Genomic DNA, 20,300 nt, shown 5'->3' with positions numbered 1-20,300 from the left:
TCGACAGAATTTTTTTTTGTAAGAAAATTTCGCGATGCTGTAGAATTTAATTTTTTACGTCCTTGATGTATCTATTTGTAGGTATTAGATAATTTTTTTTTGTAAGCAAGTTGTTTAATGTCGAAATGATTTTGGTTTTAAACACCAACAAATAGTATTTTATGTAATATTCAAAATTTTCTGTGTCAACAATTTATTTTTGATATTATAATTTGATATATTGAACATCTATTTTTATAAGTTTTATTGTTACCATTCCAATATTTGTGAATTCTTAAATTTCATAAGTTTTAAAAATAATAGCTTATTTATTTCTTATGAGTTAATGCGTATTATTAATTGTTTAATTTTGTATTTAAAATTTTAATATATATTAACATACATATTTAATACAATATCACCTTGTTTATTTATATATATTGTATTTTCAAATTTTAATATAGGTTATTTTGTATATGAAATTTTGTCATAAAGTTTTCAATAACTATATTTTAGTATAATAACCATATATAAATTATAATCTGTGTATTTTGAACAGTTTGATACTTTATTACCTTAAATGTTTGTCTCAGAATTGCTGAGGACAAATTGTGCTAAAATATCCATTTATAGGTTGTATGTGATACTTATTTGTGAAAATCAGGTAATTTGAGAACTTCTATTGTAAGTTAGTTATAATGTATGAGACATAAGTTGTATAATTTTTAGATATGGAGATGGAACAAGGTGAGGGTATTGATAAGAAAGAAGAGAAGAATAATGAAACAAAATATAAAATTTTGGGTTTGACAACCGATAAGACATTAGATATCTTACAAAGGGATATTAAAAGGATAATAGAAGAGTATGAAAGAGATTTTAAAAAGAACAAGTATATTTAAATTTAAATTTATAGATTTAAATATCATTTCAATAAAATAAAAATTTATAACTATAATTTATTCATGAAAATTAACTAAAATTTTATTCACAGAAAATGCAAAGCATGGTTAAAAGATGCTTTACACCATAAAAGTCAATATACAACTTTTTGTTGGACATCTGCATTAGCTCTTCTCATAACAGCTACTGTGATAATTATATCCTTTTTTACCGGAAATAATTACTAGTAAGTAAGAAACTTGACAAATACTTAGATTTTAAAATTAATAACATATATCATATAAAAAATATGAAAAAGAACGATCATTAAAAAGAAATATTATTCATTAAAAAGAATATTTTTATATGATTATGATTTAAATTCATGAATAATAAATAATTAATATAATTATGTATTTTAGTATTTCGTATTGGCCTTTCGAAGGGATCATCATCCTGCTTCTTATTATGTTTAATTGTATTTTAGTAATCTCTGATAACAGGTTCCGTCATTTTGAAATTCTTTATAGAGTGAAAAGTCTCATTAAACAGATAGAAGGTAATTTTTTACTAACCATTAATATCATTATTGTCTTCTTAAAGAATTATTTTATAAATAAAGACCTTTATATATAATTTATATTATATATATAATAAATATATAATATATATATATATATATAATAAACTACCATTCATCCTTATATTTTATTATTGTATGATTTTTAGTTGCTAAATCAAAATCTGTATGGAAGGCAGAAAATTATCCACATTTATGTAGCCCACTTTCACCTTGCATTACTTTGCAGTGGACATATCGAGATGGCCATGTGGTTAATTTACCATGGGCTTTATTAGTTGCTGGTGATATTATTGTGATGAAACCTGGACAACCAGCACCTGGTTACAGTGTACCTTATGATGTATGTTTAAAAAATAACACATTTAAGTATTTATCTTAACCTTAATAATATTTTTAAAGTAATTTTCGTTAAGAGCTTTACACCATTGTATTAAAACTATTTTACTTAGTGAATAGTTACTAATTATACATCTATACAACAGAATTATTATCAATAGAAAATTATAAATTTTTTGTTAATAAAATGAATTAAAAATAATGGTTGACTTAAAAAAAAAATTAACTATTGAATTCAAATTATTGCTTTAATCATTGATACATATTTTTTAATTACTTATTTTAAGAAGAAATATTTTAAGTATGTTATAATTTAAATTTAAATCCATTACATATACTTTTTTTTTATTTAAACAATATTTTACCAAAAAAATATGTGGTCAGGATGCAGAGGCACCTGTGCTGCATGCGCGTGACATATACAGTCCATTGGTACACAGTGGCAGTGGTCTTTTCACAACACCTCAGGCCCGACAACCTCTAAGTAACAAAATTTACAAACTCCAAGAGACGCCCTACTTGACTAACTTGCGTATGGGCCTTGACATGGCTTTGGATCGGCCAGTAACCTACCATAATCGAGAGCGTCACCTCGTAATGATCTGTTGCATTGAACAGCTCATTTATCCCATCCTCCTTATAATTATACTCATTTTCAACCTTATTCGCTACCTCTACCTTTACGATTATGTTGGCATCGGACATTGGACGGAGTTATTCCTATTACAGCCGGTAGCAATTACGCTACCACTGTTGCCTGTTGCCTTTCCCATATGGTGGATTGTACTCAACTGCTTTGGTATGGCCAGGTTCAAAGCACTTTTCAAACTGTATCAATCCTCAAAGAAAACACAGGTGTGAGAAATTTACACATATTTTATTTTCAAACATAGAGCATATTTATATAGAAGAATTCTGATAATTTTGAATTGAAGATATAATATAGCCACTTTAGCATATTTAAAAGCATTGATCATTTGATCTGAACTTAAATTCACATTCACTTCTAATAAGTTTATATTTGTGTAATTATACTTACATATCTTATAAATTTATATAATAATTTATTAAACCATGTTATAATTCCGTAGAAAAATATTGTATTGAAAACCAAGCCTTTAATAATTATTGAAATACTTGTATATAATATTACTATTATGAAAAATTTAGTTTTTAGATCCTTTCGAAGAGAGTTCTGATCAAAATCATCCTGAAGTAGTTTATAATTGGACAGAATTATCAGAATATTTTTGGAATATTATGTTTGGTAAAGAACATATGATGACAAGATCTGCAAATATCTTACATGTATTAGGTTCAGTAACTGTAAGTATTAGTGTGATCAATTAAGGAAAGTTAAATTTTATTTTCATTATTAGAAAACATGAAAGTATTATTCATTGTATATTAATTGTATAATATTTCACATTGGTATGTGAAATACATTGAATACATTAATTTCCTAAATACAATAAAATATATCGTATAGTATTTGCATAAAGTTTTAAAATAATTCTTTTTTAAGTAAAATCTTCTACGTGTGAAATATATAACAATATGTTTATATATATTTTTTTAATATGATAATTAACGATTATTTTCTTCATAAATTAATTTTATTAGGCTTTATGCTGCATTGATAAAAAAGGAATTTTATCATGGCCAAATCCAACAGCTGAAAAAGTTTTTTTTTTACGTAACGCAAACAGTACTATAAATGCTACTAATACAGTTTCACGTACGTCAAGGTAAATACAAAACTACTGTTTATTTCTAATACTTTAATTAATTTATGTTATAATTATGTTGAAAAGTATTCTGTTTCAAAATATGTTACTTTTTAATAGATATAAAATATTTTTCGAAAAATAACATAGTTCAAAAATTTTTTTTAATCATTTAATTTGTTTTGTATCATATATTTTTCATTTTATACAGTATGGCTAGTCTAAATAAATCGGTTGATCCTAATCACCTCAGTGACAGTAAGCAGGATTCTAATAGGACTTCATACATACATCACGGTAAAGAATTTAATATAAGTTATTTGATATATTTTTTAATGCTGTTTGTTGTACATGAGAAACTTTAATAATACAAACGGATAAGTTGTCACAAACAAATTTAAATTAGATTAAATTAGATATTGATTACAAATAAACATATTTGTATAAATTGAAAAATGACCTTCACCTACCTTTAAATTGCTTGAATACATTCTACTAAAAATTCTATAAAAGATTTTCCTATTTCTTCATGCGTGGGATTCCAGTTTTCTTTGGAACTGAATATGCATTTTTTACATTTACGTCCTTTAACGTAAGCGATCATAACAGTGCTTAATTTTTTACGGTAATTCTTCAATTATTTGAAATAATATTATTTAAACAATATACAAATAATTAATACTATTGCTTGGTCTTGACAAAAAAATAACGCATAACGTTTACCTGCAGAATTGTCACAAACGATGGCGGAAGTCCTGGATTTGACTCACGATCGCGCCTTACCCTTTAAGCTACAGTTCGATGATCACTCGTGGCGTCAACACCTCAACTCTCTTAAGCCCCTCGGTCTCGCCATCCTCCTCAACACTTGCAATATGGAAACGCAGGAACATTACACTCAATTCTGTTGCCATGTCACCTGCGAGGCTTTATATAATGAGAACCTTGTACCCGTGACAAATAGACGGTATTATTTGACTGTCATATTTGTATCACTTGGAATAAATTCATTTATAGATCAAAGATGGGCAGACAATGTAAATTGATCATGTAATCAAGAAAAATATGCATTACATTTGATGTTGAATATTGATGATCCTATAATCGAATTTTTAAACGGAATATAATTTTTTGGAAATGAATATCTTATTTAGTTCACATTATATCTAATGCTGCTTTAAATTTTAGTAATAATTACAGCTCTTATATATTCTGACTTTTTATGTATTGTAAGTCATACTTTAATAAATAATATTATGAAAGAATGAAGGTCCTTTTTTAAATTGAGATACATCGAATAAAAATTAATATCAATACTTTTAACATCAACTGTAATAAATTAAAATATACTGTAATTTTCGAATTATAATACAGTTTTACATTACGTAATAATTTGAGTATAAAATAAACAATTAATTTAATTAAAAGGTAAAAAATTATTATATAATTTTATCAATGTATTGTAAACTCCAATTTTATCAAGACAATAATTTTTTGATACAATTTAAATCTGTCCCATCATTGTTCGCATAATGTCGAGTAACTTGTCCTAGTGTCAAATGTTTGGCATTTGTGATAGCAATAGCTTGTTTTTTCTTTATTGTGTTAAAGTGAATGAGTTAGTTTTTTGTTTAACTTTTTTATTGTTTAGTTTTGCGAATGTATCACAGACCACTAAAAAATTATCTCTAGTCTCTGAAATAATTTTCTGTTTAAATATATTTTTTTATTTATTTTTCAGTTTCAATTAGAAACTGCACATCAATTTTTAGTATCGATTTTATTATAATTATAACAATTTCATATTTTATCTAATATTAAGAACTGATTTAAAATAACAATGTAATATTATAATTTATAGTTCAATAATTCGATAATAATTAATATATATTTATTTCATATACGTCATTTATAGTTCTAATCTTCAGTTAAATTCGTATTCATCTGTTATATTAAAATTAGCAAAAATATAACATATTCATTTACTTCCAATTCATTTTATCGTTGACGTTAAATTTACTCCAATAATTAAAGAAAAATTCAAGCTTAATAAAATAATATTAGATTTATAAATATTTCCGAGACAGAGAATTAAAAAAACTTTTTGACATACATTATGTGTTGATTGGATTTTCTTAATCTATGGCTATTCTCAATAAAGCTACAAATACAAAAGAAAGAAACATACTAAAAATAGCGCAGAAAAAAACCCACATTAAACAAAACTAGATACTTGTTTGTATTCTACCTCGACTAACAGCAGATGTGAAATATCCAAAAATTTCACTACCAATTGCCAGGCAAGCTCTGAGGATAAAAGTGGGTATGAAGCAAAAGATACCGTACAAAGCTCGAGGCAGATGTATTTAGTCGACGAGTCAGGATGCCTCGGACAAATGTGGTCAGTCGCTATTATCAATTAAAAACGTTTATTATGTATTACGTAAATATCACCTCTTCGACACTTTTAACGTGTAATATCCTGTGGTCTTTTTGTATTAGGGTACGTCACGGATAATCGCATTCTTAATAATGTCTTTAACACATCATTTATTTGTATGATTCTACCATGTTTTAACTATTTTATCAACCAATAATATTCCATATTTATATTTATATTTTATAATGTGATTTTGTTGGTTGTTCCATGTATAAAAGTTCATAAGAATCCAAATTATTACGAATGGTTTACTGCATAGAGTTTATGAAAAATATTTCAAAACTATACTATAATTTCAATAGTAAATATTGTCACACATAATTCTACAAATAAAATAAATTCAATTTCGGAATAGTTAATTTTATTATCAATTAAGTTCTAACATCGTATTAATATGTATTTTCCAATTTCATTATTTACTTTAAAATAACAAAATTTTGCAGAAGACCGAATTACAATTAATGCGATTTTCCGCGAAGTATCTGATCATCGTTTGTATTGTTAGTTGGTTTTGGGAAAATAATCTGCACATTAAATATCCTTCATATTCTATTCTCTCTTCTATACAAGCCGAGTATTCTGCTTAGTGTGCTTTCTCTGGATTATTTACTTACTTGTAGTTACTCCACGTATATTTGGAAAATAGCTTCAAACTTGTATAGCTGTTTATTATTTTGTGCAAATTACCTAATGTGTGATTAATGTTAAGGTGCCTCTGCGAATTAGCAAAACAAATTGGATTCAAAGATCAAGCGAAGGAAATATTTCATCTAGAGCAACAATTGTCTACGTTCAGGCATGTAGTAAGTATCTATTGGTAAAGAATTATGTATTGAATTTTTAGATTAATCAGAATGACTTATATTATAATCGTATGACAATTCAACGAATATCGAAGGATATTTTAATTGTCCTAAAAGTAGTTATTTAAAATCTCTATATAGAACATAATATATTTTTTCATAATAATACAATTTTTTATAACTTGTTTTTGTAACAAAAACATACGGTTTTCTTTTTAACAAGAAATAATATTTTTATTTTATTATAATATTTTATTTATTTACATATTATTGTAAATATTAAAATCAAATAAAATCTATTCTAATACAAACATATCGTCTCAAGTTAATATTATTAACTTTATTATTAGTAGTATTAATAATAAAGAACAATGGTCTTAGTTTTCTTACTGAAGGTAAAAAATATCTACTTTAGCAACCAGAAACTGCAAAACGAGACATAAAATTTGCACGATCACTGAGCATCTCGACAAAACTAAAATTTCCCTTTCCGCACATGGTGGCAGTTGTCGTTAGAGAAAGAAATGGCGGTGGTCTGCAGTTACTTTCACAAGGCACCGCAGACATCATTCTGGATTCATGCATCGAATTTTGGGATGGACATGATCTCTGTCCCCTGTCTGAGCCTGACAAGTATTCTTTTTATGTTGATCATAATTTTTTAGTTATTCGCTCATTTTAAAATGCTATTATTTGTGCGCATATTTTTTCATATTTTTATCAAAATAATGACGATTTATTATATCATTGGACATTATTTTAGATTTTTAGAAATATTTTTGGAAATTATCCAATTTGATTCAATATGTGCTATATTTTAATTTTATTGGTAATATAGTAAAATTGAAATAATTGTTGCACAAAGATTGAACTCATTTAAAAAATTAAGCACGGAATATCGTGAAATATTAAATTTTCAAATTTTCTATAAAGCAATAAATATAGTGAATTGATATTGGCCAATATTGTTTTTCTAACTGAAACTTCATTTAAATCGACTATAAGTATTAAATAAATTACTTTTTTCTTATTACTATCTGTAACCGAACTTCGAAATTAAAAAAATAAGGCATACAGGATTTAAGAGTCATTAATGTAGCAATTAGGTATGACAGCTATATTATACTTAGTTATGAAATAATTTACTTCTCAGAAAAAAAGTACAGGATTTTTACAACCGCACGAGCCTAACATCATACTGCACTGCATTTGCATACAGACCTCTTACGCGAAACGTTAACAATAAGTTGTCAAGCATGTACCTGGAACTTCCATCAGAGTGTAAGCATCTTTATACACCACATAGGAGTCCAACGCCACTTCCCTGGGACTTTAAGAATGTGCTCGATCCCAGGATTAAAGGACTCCTCGGCCAATTTCATTCTACCGGTAAGGAAACACGACTTTTCAAAGTACTCGTAAACATTTGCAGCATAAATGAAAAGTGAACGAATAATAATTTTTCAATTTTTGATTTAGTAATCTACAATGTGTATTATTACTACAACATTCCTTTTTTTAGATTCTCTTCTTTGCAATGAAATCAAAGAGGACGAAATTAACAGTATTGATAGTTGTTTTGAGCTTCAATGCAATCAAATTTTTATTGGAATGGTAACAATGCAATATCAAGCTCAAACTGACATGGTAATTTTCACTCTTGTCATCTATTAATAATTTCATCGCAACTTTTGCATTATATTATTGAGAAAAGTCTTTGATATTAATTGAATTGACTATTAAAGATCAGTTAATCATAAGATTGAGCATTAGTTTAGTTTGAGTGAGTGCAAAATTTTAATCCTTTAATTTATAAATAATAATTTTCAATGTTACTAGGTACAATTGATAGAGCAATTGGAGCATGCCTGCATCAGGTTCGTGCATTTTAGTAAAGAGAATGAGTTGCGGTCACGTGTCTTCTCTGAAAAAATGGGATTGGAAAGTGGCTGGAACTGCCATATTTCGCTACTTAGTGAATGCGCAAGGTATTGATGTCCGCCCCGTTCAAACTTGGCAAATAAATTACTAAAAAATTCTTTAATTCTCGTGTCGGGATGCGGATAATTATCTATAGATGTCAATATTGTAATCGCTCTACAGAACGCGAAATTAATACATGCTAATTTAAACGATTAAAATTTAAAAAATTGATATACATTTATAAAAAAAATTTGACACTTTTAATCTAATGCTTGAATAATAATAAATGACATCTGATTTTACGTATGATTTAAATGAGATTAACTTGCGTGAGAGATAATATTTATTTGAATTTGTTTTCTTTTTATTATTTTCATTACTAGATATTATTGTTTACACATTTATGTGGATATGTAATTTCTTACAAATAGTCTTACTTATTCCTTTTTTCTGTCTTTAACTTATTAATCCTGAGTTCTTAATTTCTTTTTCACTCAATTTATATACAAATCAAGAAGTGAAATGAGCATGTACATTACAGCAAACAACAATGGCTCGAGAAACTCCGATTCGTGTCCTCGTCACATATTCACTTTTTCACTCATTCGTCACTTTTTCGTTATTTGCTTTTTCATTTGCGCAATTAATAACGCTTGTTGATTTATTCGATGCTTTGATTCACTATTTTTAAACTTTCTGTCCACTTTTAAAACATATACTAAAAAGAAACTAAAATCCAATATTTACCTTTTAACCTATATACCTCAATCCATGTTTTTACGGCTTAATAGATTTGATAGATTTTTTTAAAAGTTTTTCTATTCGCTTTAGAGAATGAAAGGATAACATTAGGTGTCGTTATTTCAATTTTATGAATATATCTTGACATCAATTATCGCATTCCATTTTTTCAATATATTTTCAAGTTTCTTTTGATATGTTATTGGTCAATAGTATTACTTTATCTTATAATTGATATCGAAATGATGTAAAATTTAGAAAAAGTATCTTGATAAAAGTTCTCTATTTATTAATATAAAAATCACACGCAATTAATTGATGCCACTTAGCGATGCGACTCAGGCTATGTATTTTACAAAGATAAGCTCAAGGGTCGTGTTCCTTTCCTCTCTTAATCAAAATTGCAACTAAATTACTATAACTCGCTGAAATATCTACAACTCACCATTCCTCACGTAATATCTACACGATAAAAATGCAATTTTAAAAATGTAACCGTATTCGATAATCATCCGAAAAAACAACAATACTATTCAATGCAAAACTGAAATTAGCAACAATACACAATGTACTAACAGGTCCGAGAGTCCAGTGGGCTGGTGGGTGAGCCAGGCAGCCGCCATGTCCTCGCCCACGCCCTCGACCCGCTCGCTGCTACATAATCACCCCTGCATGGACGAGGCCAGTCAATTGCTTAAACGCGTGTCCCCTCGGTATGTCTTGCCATTTCTACGCATAATAACCCATTTGCGTATCATCTATTCTTTATTAATTGGTAATTTCGGATTTGCTAATGAATCATTACGTAGACTTTTATGCACTTTTATTTTGATTCAAGTTGAGTTTTCATTATCTAAAAGAGACTTTGGATTTTGCAATTATAAAGACATATAGAACAAATATGATATTATTAATGAATGTTTTAGGAATTGTAAGATAAACATTATCATTGCTTCTTATTTATAGAAGGAAATTATACATTTTAAAGCAGTCAAAGTACATTATAGTGAATTTTGAATTTTAATGATTTATTTATTGCACACTTTTCTAAAAAATAATGAATTTATGAAAAATTAAAAGTTTTATTTAGTTGTATTAATCCCTAAAGCAATATAATTCTTTTATACAAGATAACTGTATGTATTAGTTGTAAACAATTTTAATAATTATGACAATGACTAATCGTTTAAATATGGTACATATAAATGGTAGATTTTTTTAACCTGCACAATCTGTGAAAATGGCTAAAATAGAAGACATAAAATTATTGCAGTGCATGGATAATTTCAACTTTATAAAGAATGTGAAGATTCGCATTGATATTACCGAAGTATCAACAGTTTAATAATTTCGATAGATTTTGATGTTAGTAATAGAATTTTGAAAATTTTGTAATCAATATATGTATTAATCCTATTGAATTAATTATGCATATAGACAAAAGAAAAACTGTATTATCAAATATGTTTACAGTATGCGAGAAATCGTAAAATTCAAAGAGACAAATTCTAAAATATTTTTATTAAAATTAAAATATTATAATTGAATTATGTGCATTATTTTATTAACTAGCATTAATACATTGTATTTAAGTGCAAAAAATCTTTTTTTATCTTGCACTGTATAGTATAAACTGTTCAGATAATAAAATACTTTGCAATCCTCGGAATCATGCATAGTTTTATAACTATTTATGAATGTGTGGTTTGGAGAGAAAATAGTCGTGCATGCTAATAGGACAAAAAGAATTTAATATACGTAACTAAGATTTGAGACCTCATTATTGTGTTATGAACTAATTTTCCCTGCTATTAGATAAATTGGGCTCATAGGTTTAATTTTTTTTATATGTAACAAATATTTATTAAAAGTTATCCTTCAATTTAAGTATACGTATGTAATTGATTTCTGTAATTATTTTTCATTGTACAATTATTGGAATAACTTCAATATCCCGTAACATTAATATTGTTGAAACTTAATACAAAACACTATAATCGGATCTTTCTAGCAGAATAGATTCAGCCTATCTGAATGCATTCTATGTGATGTTTTATTATTGTTATAAGCATTACAACCTCCGTATAAAATTTCAGCTCAAATCTTGACAATAGCAGGGCGATGAGTATGTCAGCGCCCAGTGCGATTAATATGGAAATGTCAATCGTGAAGTTTGAAAACGAGACGATCGAGTGGAACGGAAGTTCCGTTCGAGGAGAACGGAATGGCGGAGTAGTTGAAAAATCACTGGCGAAAAGTGCGATGAGTCATAGGTAAGAAGAGCGTTAATGGAATGTTTTAAAGGTATTCTGATAAGATAAAGGACTAGAGTTAAAGAGTAACTTTATAAAAATCTGTTTTAATTCATGTTTGAGTTTCGTCCACTTCATTCATGCTATTCGTGATCGTTTTTATATTGAGCAAGAATTAACGAATTTTTCATTTCTTCTCTAAATGTATAAATTAATGTAAGTCAAAATTTTTTTATTATTTATGCACGTCAGCTTTAATTTCGTCGAATAAAAGGAAAACTCTGGAGATCCATCGATGTTTTTGTAATACATTTTATTATATTTAATAACCTTTTATTGCATTTGAGTATATATTATAGTCCATATACCTTTTTAGCTTGTATCGTATAAAAAGATTTTTTAATTATCACGCTATCAAGCATTTGACTTGGCTTAGTATTGCACAGTAAATATGCTTCGAAACTAGCAATGAACATCATCCCTTGATTATCTATATATAATGAATTAGTCTAGTGGATACAAATATTAAACATATTTTATTTAAAAAAATTTGATGTATACTTTTGACAAATATTTTTGTCGTCAATATATCATAGAAAACCTGGAAGGACTTAAGAAATATTTCAAAATATAAGAAATACCCGTAAACAAAACGGCTTTTGTTATTTTATCACATTAAAAAAAACATACTTTAGAATAGATAGAAAATTATTTTAAATATTGAGTTGAAATTTCAATTTCAGTTTCAGATCTCACTGTTTAATCTTTTCAGTTTATTTTCAGTCATTAACAAAGAAAAGGATATTTTGAGATACATATCGAATATTAATACATGGATTCTGTATTTGGCCTTTTAAATTAATATCGTTATTGTATTTTTATTTCTTATATTGTTTTATATTGCATTTGTTGAATGGATCAACATAATTTTAAATCATTGATAAGCAATTATAAATATTTATTGTTATATGCACTGTCAGGAAATTTGGTGCATCGAAAAACATTAAATTATTTTTGTATTTATGAACCGATTATTGCACATTGCTGTTTGTAAATGTTTACATACAAATAAATTTTCTATTATACTTTTTTTCTTGTGATATTATATATCATCATTAGAAATACTCTATATTAATTTTTTATTAAAAAATACCCAAGCTACAAAATATGTAGATTTTTAATTTAGAGTAATTTAGAGTTTGTATTTTTAATACGTTATGTAATTATAATATCAAAAAGAAATAAAACTGTTCGATTTTTCTATAATCGATCAACTGGATTCAGGCAAGCCATTATCACTAATTTTATTTAACCCCAACTTTTTTTAAAATACAATTGCAATATAAATATATAATCTAGCAAAGTTTCATACCGTGCAATTAAGTTTCTAATGAAAATTTAGTCAATACTATTCTGTAGTCAGCATTATACAATTAAAAGTTTCATCTGTAGTATAGGTTACATATGGAATAAAATTTGAACCATAATCTCGTTAAGATCGCGAATTTTTAATTTTGGTAAACATTACGAGCGATTTTCAGTTTATATTTTGAGAAATAATGCAAATAGCAAATATAAAATTATGAAAATTATGGGCTAATGTATAATTTAATTTTTCTGGTATTATCTTCGAAAAAAATTGTAAAAAACTGCATTTGTTTATTACTGTTATCTACTGATATTTTTAAAGATATATATAATTGCGTTCAAATTTGATTAATAATTCATAATGTTATATATTATTTTTTATTCACGCAATAAAAAAATTCATATATTCAATGAAAAAAAAAGTGTTATGCTGCTTATATTATTTTGCAATTATTTGGCATATTATTGCATTAATAAAATATATTATAATGAAGTATAATATAAATTGCGAATATTGAGTTAAAAATACTTCATATACAAACTGTACACGAATTTTCGATTCAATTAATTAATATTTTTTTATTTTAAAATGAAATTTATATTATTTGTAATTTGTCATGTATTGAACAATGCTAATTAATAAATTTGCTGCTCCTTCATTTTTTTCAATCCAATGCATCGTGGTATTATAAATATTAAATTATATTTCCTATCGGGATTACTTATTAATTGCCGTTTACACTTTGAGGTTAAAAATATAAACTTATTTTATGAATTTCAAGTGTACTAACTCGTAATATAAAATAAGTCACTTCTTTCTTTCCTTTGCCTTTTTAATATAAGCCCTAAAGAATACCACATAGCATTAGTTAACAAACATAAATGCCATATCATAATAAGTAATTAAAAAACAATATATGCTTAGGATACGATGTGAAATGCCACAAATTTACAAGCGATAATATTTCAGGGAACAAGAGATAGTGCGCAGCGAGGATAGCGTACTAGTCCAGAGCATTGACCTTGGATCTGGTCAAGAAGCTTGGAGATCCTTGAGTTGCCTAACCGACAGCACTGAACAGAGTGCACCAGTCAATTTCGATTTATCCAACAGAGTCAGTTTTATCAATATCCACTTCCTTTTCAACGGTGCTTTGTGTTTCTACAACATAGAGATGGAGATGTGTAGTGCAGAATAAAGTCAATAACTTTATTACATTATTATACAGAAAATAGTAGCTATTAATAAGTTTGGCAAATCCAAAGATTCATAAGAATCATGAGTGTCATTACAACGGAAGGGAATTTACTTTATGGTGGGGAAGAAATAGCTTAAAAAAGCCTGAATGAATTCTGAGCAGCTACAATGTCTACCTCTTACTGCGATATTGACTATTGAAATGTTTTGAAAAAAAAATTAATTCTACACATGCTACGCTAATAAAATATTAAACAATTGAGTTAGATTAATAATTTAACTATCGTAATAATTCGTAAATCAAAATTGCGATCAATTTTCAGGCTAAATTACCCCGAGGAATTGACAAAATTCGTCCACATATCGAGTTGATTGACAACGTGCCGCTACTCGTCTCACTCTTCACTGACTGCAACACTGCTGTGACGCGTGAAATGCTGCACATAATGCAAGATTTCGGCGAAGTCGTCTGCGTCCTTGGATCGTCTGCGAATTCCGATAACATGCCGATTTTCATGCAAGCCGATGCTGCGTAAGTAACATATTCGTTTGGCCGGGAAAGAAGCTTTATTACACTATTTTTAATTTCAATTAGATTTAGTATAGAGTACTTTTGTCAACCACACGAATGCGATAAAGAACGATTTATCAAAATTTTAGCTTTATGATTCTTTTCAATTTAGAATGGTTTGTTGGACTCTTTAGGTAATTGGATCGAAAATTCATATATTCCAATGCATTTTCCCCTTGACGTCTCATAAAACCACATATTTCATCAAATAATGAAATAATTTTTTACGGCAATTTTTATAAATATTTGATAACTACAGAGGGGAAGGGGGTTCGCTTGCACTTACTAAAATTAAACAATAGTAAAAGCGGTGTGTCGATTTAGATTTACAAATAAATTTATTTACAGACTATCGATTAAAAGTCGTTCATTTCCATCGAAACATTATTATAAGAAAATCATCGCAACAACAGAGCGTGTAGGTCATATTCAGACAATGACGGTGAGTATTAAATTAAATGCTGGTCGGATAAACTTATTTGTGAAATTTTCAAATTTCCACATAAAAAAATGGCGAGACTCAGTTTTTCGTCGTCAAATCGCCCCCGATGTTGAGGCGTTGTAACTTGTCGATCGTGTGTCTCATGGATACGCTCTTAGAGTGCTTATGGCGCGTGCAATAGGACACCATATATACTGTCTCCATGTCCGAGGGCGACCTCTTTGCCCGGGTGAAGTTGCTCCTCGGCCTGATTACTCGGTGCGGGACATTCGGCTTCTTGCCAAAGTCGCTCCCTGAGATGTTAGGTTCGCGTTTGGATCGCGATTTCGTCCCCGATGAATCGCCTTGACTCGGCACTTTACTCGCATTAAGCGATGATTTAACGGTCATTGTACCTTCGGTCTCTCCCTTGGACATTGTTTTCAATGATAAATTTATTAGACCTCTTCTTTCAAGAAGATGCCGAAATGGCGACAACCACGAGGAAACAATGACGAAGCGGGACCAGTCGTTTGGATGTAATTTCATATCATAGTCCACTTTATCGATCCTATCGAATGGTCCAATTGACAAAGCGGTTAAGGCTACGAGTGTTATGATAAGGGGTGAGAGAGTGGGCGAGGCAAATTTGACAAATAAATGTTTCGGTTTAATTATCTTAAAGTATTTTACAGGGATAGGAATTATTTCTTCTAATCGAATAAGCCAAGTTTATTTTAAGCTTTACAAACTCGTTGCTTCGTTTTTTACAAAGTCTGCTGAAGTGATCGCGGCATCGGTTATGACAAAGCCTCCTAATTATCAACCACTTCGCCCTGTCCAGAGTACCATTATCATGGTTCGCCCGCCTATACTCCTTAGAATTATATATATATTTTTTTATTCAAAAAGCGCAGATCAGATCGAACACTGAATCGACAGCCATGATTACAATTAAGACCGTGCAAAGTGTGATGGCCAATGACTCGAGTACCAACACAACCGAAACTGTTGTTCCTCGTCTTGCAGTGTTGCCGTGGAGCCGCTCTACCCTCAAGTGTGCCAAAAAGTGCCTGTCTTGGCGCCGATCCGGGCGGAGGAAGGACCCTCGCCGATCGATCTCAGCCGCAACCTTAATTCCATCGCATGCTCGCTTAGCGTCAAGCGTGAGGATCCCATTGCCATCTACCATCTCATAATGGAGGTAGTAACCTTTTCGTCTTATACATCCTCTCCAGATTTAACACCTCTCCTACAATATAAAGTTCGCGTTTTCGGCTTTGAAGATAACCTCACGCGACCAACTCCTATTCGTTCCGGTTGAAAAAATTTGATGCCCTCGTATTCCCAATGGAACTTTTGCACGATTCTGCATGTTCTCTCATTTCTCTCATTAATTGCATTATTCTATTATTTAAACTATGCGTCATTACCTATTTTTGTGCTTCATGATTAACGACAATAAAATCGATAAATGGTTGTTCGATAGGCCCGCCACTACATGAAGTGCCTATGGAATTGCGTACAGTTCTGGTTGTGCTGTTTGGTGACACTCGCCTTCGTCCAGGCGCTGTCAGCATTTCTCCTGCTCCCGCCACTCTTCAGCGTTGGCCAGGTACTCTGGCTCAGCTTCCTCATCGTACCGCTGCTCTCGGCCTCACTCGTCGGCACGCCCACCGACTCCACCATAATGCAACGAGCCACCGGCAAAAACCAGTGCGCCGTCAGTGGACAGGTTCAAATTTCCATTACCATTGGCTAGGTCGCGCTTTGCCGTTGCTCGTCTTCGCCCACTTTTTTAAATAAAAATCTGTAATAAGGGAATATTGGCGCCCTATTGAAAATTCGATTGAGCAAGGGCGCAGGATGCAATAATACTACTATAATGGATTAATACATATTCGCGATTTTATTGATTTGTTCGCAACTCATTATTTGAATAAAATGGAAAAATTAATTCGAAAACATTATAATAATTTAACGAAAATTTATTTTGATTTAATCTCGAGGAAGTAGGATTGCGTAATATTTTATTCCTCAATATTTTTTTGTAATTTCAAACTTATTAGGTATATATGAGGAATTCATTCCATTTATTTAATAATTTAACCAATGTGCATTGATTATTAAAATCTTATGTCAATTATTTTCAATTAATATTTCAATTGTCTTTGTTCAAACTGTCAACTTTTGAAATTATTTTTCGCGTGCAAATACTTTTCATTGGAACATTCAAAAAGTTTACCAAGTACGAAATTTTAACCATCAAGTAGGTGCTTACAATAAAAGAAATGAATAATATCTCGCCTGTACATAATAACTCGTAGTTTCAATATACGAATCTAAATTGAAAATTTACCGACTCGCGATAAGATGTGCGAACTTTTATGGGATAGCAACTAAATGAGGCACCTGCACTTTATAGAGTGGCATAAACTAATTCAATTACCATTATGTGATTACATGTCCGAAGAAAAATAGTCACAGCCATAACATGAATAAGCACTTACTTTGAAACTTTATATTGAAAATAACGAATAACAATTTTGTTTGACTAATACTTTCTTTTAATTTTATTTTACACATGAAACTGTACTTTTTACTGATATCGAGAAACGAAGTCCATTGTTTAAAAAATTAATTTAAAATGACAAAATGATTGAATTAAAATAATTAATTTTTTTTAAAAAAGGATAATTTAAACAAAAATTTTTATAAAGTTTTGATTTTTAATTAAATTTAATGAGAATAACGCTATGAAATATTAAAAAATTTTCACCATAAAAGATTTATGCATTATAAACTAGTCTGCATCTCTCAATGTTTAATTTGCATTATAACATTTCATTTTAAAACTAATTACTGTATTTTTTTTTTGTTTTTTTTTTGAAAAGGTGGCATTATTTGTCTTATGGTGTTACGGAAGTAAATTCCTTCCGACAATAGTTACGGTACTGATATGGCAATGCGTTTCCTTGTTTATATTATGTTCGACATATGCTAAGACCGGCACTCAGTGCTTCTACGTTTACCCCAATGTCACCGGTGAATTTTCTTGGGGCGGATGGAGTCTGAAACCCGATGTACTGTTAATTGTTCAAAATATTGCACTTGTAATCATTGTTTTACACTTTGGTAAGTGGTCTTTTATATGGAATTTTAATATTAACAAATTCTAAAGAGAGTTAAAATTTATGCCACGAGAAGGGAAATTTAAATGTATTTAAATTCAGTTTCATTAATCAACACAGAAAGTCCTTTTGGGTTTCTAGACCAGATATTAAAATATAAATTTTCTAGAAAAAAATATAAAACTTTCTATAAATTCAGAACATTATTTCCTTTGATATTTCAGTTGTAAGAGAAATATTAATTTACAATTAAGATATTCCTATATAAAATTATGTTTATTTTGAATTTCTAGTAACTATATCGCTAAGTTTTGTCCATCGAGAATATTGTGTATGGCGAAAATTGCCCTTTAATAATTGGATTTGGTTTTTAACTTCTTTTCTAGTGTACGTATTTCTAAGTTTTTATTAATTATAATTTCGTCTTTTATAGTACATAAATATAAATTAAATAATTTTTTATAGGATATGCATGCAAACAGCTTTTTCAGGAAGTAATTTATGTACTTATTGGAAAGATGAAGACCAAAGAATAGAAACTTTTCCCTTACATTTGCCACTCTACTTTATTACTACATTACCAATTATCTTTTTTATTAATGAATTCATCAAATGGCAAGAAATTAAGTAAGTTAATGAATATAAATTAATCTTTGTCAAATTTCATATTATTAGCTATCTTATAAATTAGAAACGATATTCTTTCGATAGATATCTAATCATTACATTTATTTGAATAATTAATGCAATTTCATTAATGATTTTATTTTTAGAGTCAATGTTAGATATCAAAAGCGAGCACGGTTAGAGTTTACTACGAAGCTCGGCATGAACTCCCCATTTTAATACAATTCCAAAAGAATGAGAACCGATGGAAAGACGTATTTGAGTTTTATAATTTAATGCCAAATATCATTGATTGACTGTGTAATGTAATCTATTATGTATACTCTTAAAAAAAATTTCAGTACAACAGTACACTAGAAGGTTCTCTATTTTATCGTTAGGAAAAAATGTATTATATATATCAGGACTAAGACCATTTTAATATAATCTTTAAGGGAAATCGTTGATGCTCTCTCTCTCTCTCTCTCTCTCTCTCTCTCTCATGTGCGCTCTTATTATTTTATAACAATATACTGACATTTTTACATAAACTTTGCTTAGGATTTGTTTAGGATTCGACTGTGTTAAGAATATTTTAATTTTTTATATATTTAAAAATTATTTTTTTTATCAATGTACCAAAATAAAATATGAAAATTAAAATTTTTCACGGAAAGAATTTTTTAATATTGTTAAATAATTTTTTTAGAGCATTATTAAACTTATTTATAAACTGTATTGATGAAGAAAGGTATTTAATAAAAAACATTAATGTTTTATTATTTTTATGATACATTGTTAAAACAGCTGAATTCTTATTTTAATTTTATATTTCTTGATATACATGTTTCCCTTAAAGTAAAATTTAAATATACTTCTTTTAATATTTTTTTATTGCTTCATTGTTTTAATCTACTAAAAAAAATTCTATAACTATTAAGTACTGACATAACTCATTACTAAATGATTTTTTTTTAATAAATGTGTGCGTGTGTATGTGCGCAGGTGTTGCACGTGTAGTTCCAAAAGTTGTTACTTTTAAGATAAATCAATACAAAAAAATTTATATAATTATTAATATTACACTTTAACAATTTATTTTCTTATAATAAACACATATAAAATATAAGTATTTTAGACTGAGAAACCAAGTTTGAATTGAATTTCATAAATTAGTTGAGTAAGCAATCTTAGCAAAATATTAATTACTAATTGTAATGTATTTAATGAAAATTCAAAACAGAGTTCTTTTATTACTATTGATGTCCGTAAATAGTACTTTTTTAATGTGAATTTGAATTTTGTAAGAATTTATCATTTTATTCTATATTTTAAAGAA

General features: G+C 28.4%; 1 protein-coding gene across 5 annotated transcripts; it reads left to right on the top strand.

The window, feature by feature from the left end:
* Nucleotides 1–19,218, top strand: l(2)k05819 (transmembrane protein 94-like protein l(2)k05819). Of its 5 annotated transcripts, XM_011500650.1 has the most exons (27): nucleotides 1–81; nucleotides 573–643; nucleotides 709–871; nucleotides 974–1,108; nucleotides 1,284–1,420; nucleotides 1,591–1,784; nucleotides 2,165–2,635; nucleotides 2,951–3,106; nucleotides 3,404–3,528; nucleotides 3,719–3,804; nucleotides 4,237–4,474; nucleotides 5,768–5,908; nucleotides 6,657–6,750; nucleotides 7,166–7,383; nucleotides 7,904–8,139; nucleotides 8,273–8,397; nucleotides 8,590–8,738; nucleotides 9,993–10,127; nucleotides 11,511–11,687; nucleotides 14,005–14,149; nucleotides 14,556–14,764; nucleotides 16,254–16,428; nucleotides 16,714–16,959; nucleotides 18,119–18,359; nucleotides 18,649–18,742; nucleotides 18,821–18,982; nucleotides 19,129–19,218. In XM_011500650.1, the coding sequence occupies exons 3-27, from the start codon at nucleotides 711–713 to the stop codon at nucleotides 19,199–19,201; spliced, it is 4,323 nt and encodes a 1,440-aa protein (XP_011498952.1). In that variant the 5' UTR covers nucleotides 1–81; nucleotides 573–643; nucleotides 709–710; the 3' UTR covers nucleotides 19,202–19,218. The 5 variants fall into 5 exon arrangements, with proteins under 5 accessions (XP_011498952.1, XP_011498929.1, XP_011498936.1 ...); XM_011500627.1 differs by lacking the exons at nucleotides 9,993–10,127; nucleotides 18,649–18,742; nucleotides 18,821–18,982; nucleotides 19,129–19,218 and having other exon boundaries at nucleotides 1–77; nucleotides 18,119–18,410; XM_011500634.1 differs by lacking the exons at nucleotides 9,993–10,127; nucleotides 18,649–18,742; nucleotides 18,821–18,982; nucleotides 19,129–19,218 and having other exon boundaries at nucleotides 5,771–5,908; nucleotides 18,119–18,410.
* Nucleotides 19,219–20,300: the final 1,082 nt, after the last annotated feature.

The sequence above is a fragment of the Ceratosolen solmsi genome, unplaced genomic scaffold, assembly GCF_000503995.2.
Source record: "Ceratosolen solmsi marchali unplaced genomic scaffold, CerSol_1.0 scaffold10, whole genome shotgun sequence".
NCBI lineage: Eukaryota > Metazoa > Arthropoda > Insecta > Hymenoptera > Agaonidae > Ceratosolen > Ceratosolen solmsi.
This window is presented reverse-complemented; position numbering and strand designations above follow the sequence as displayed.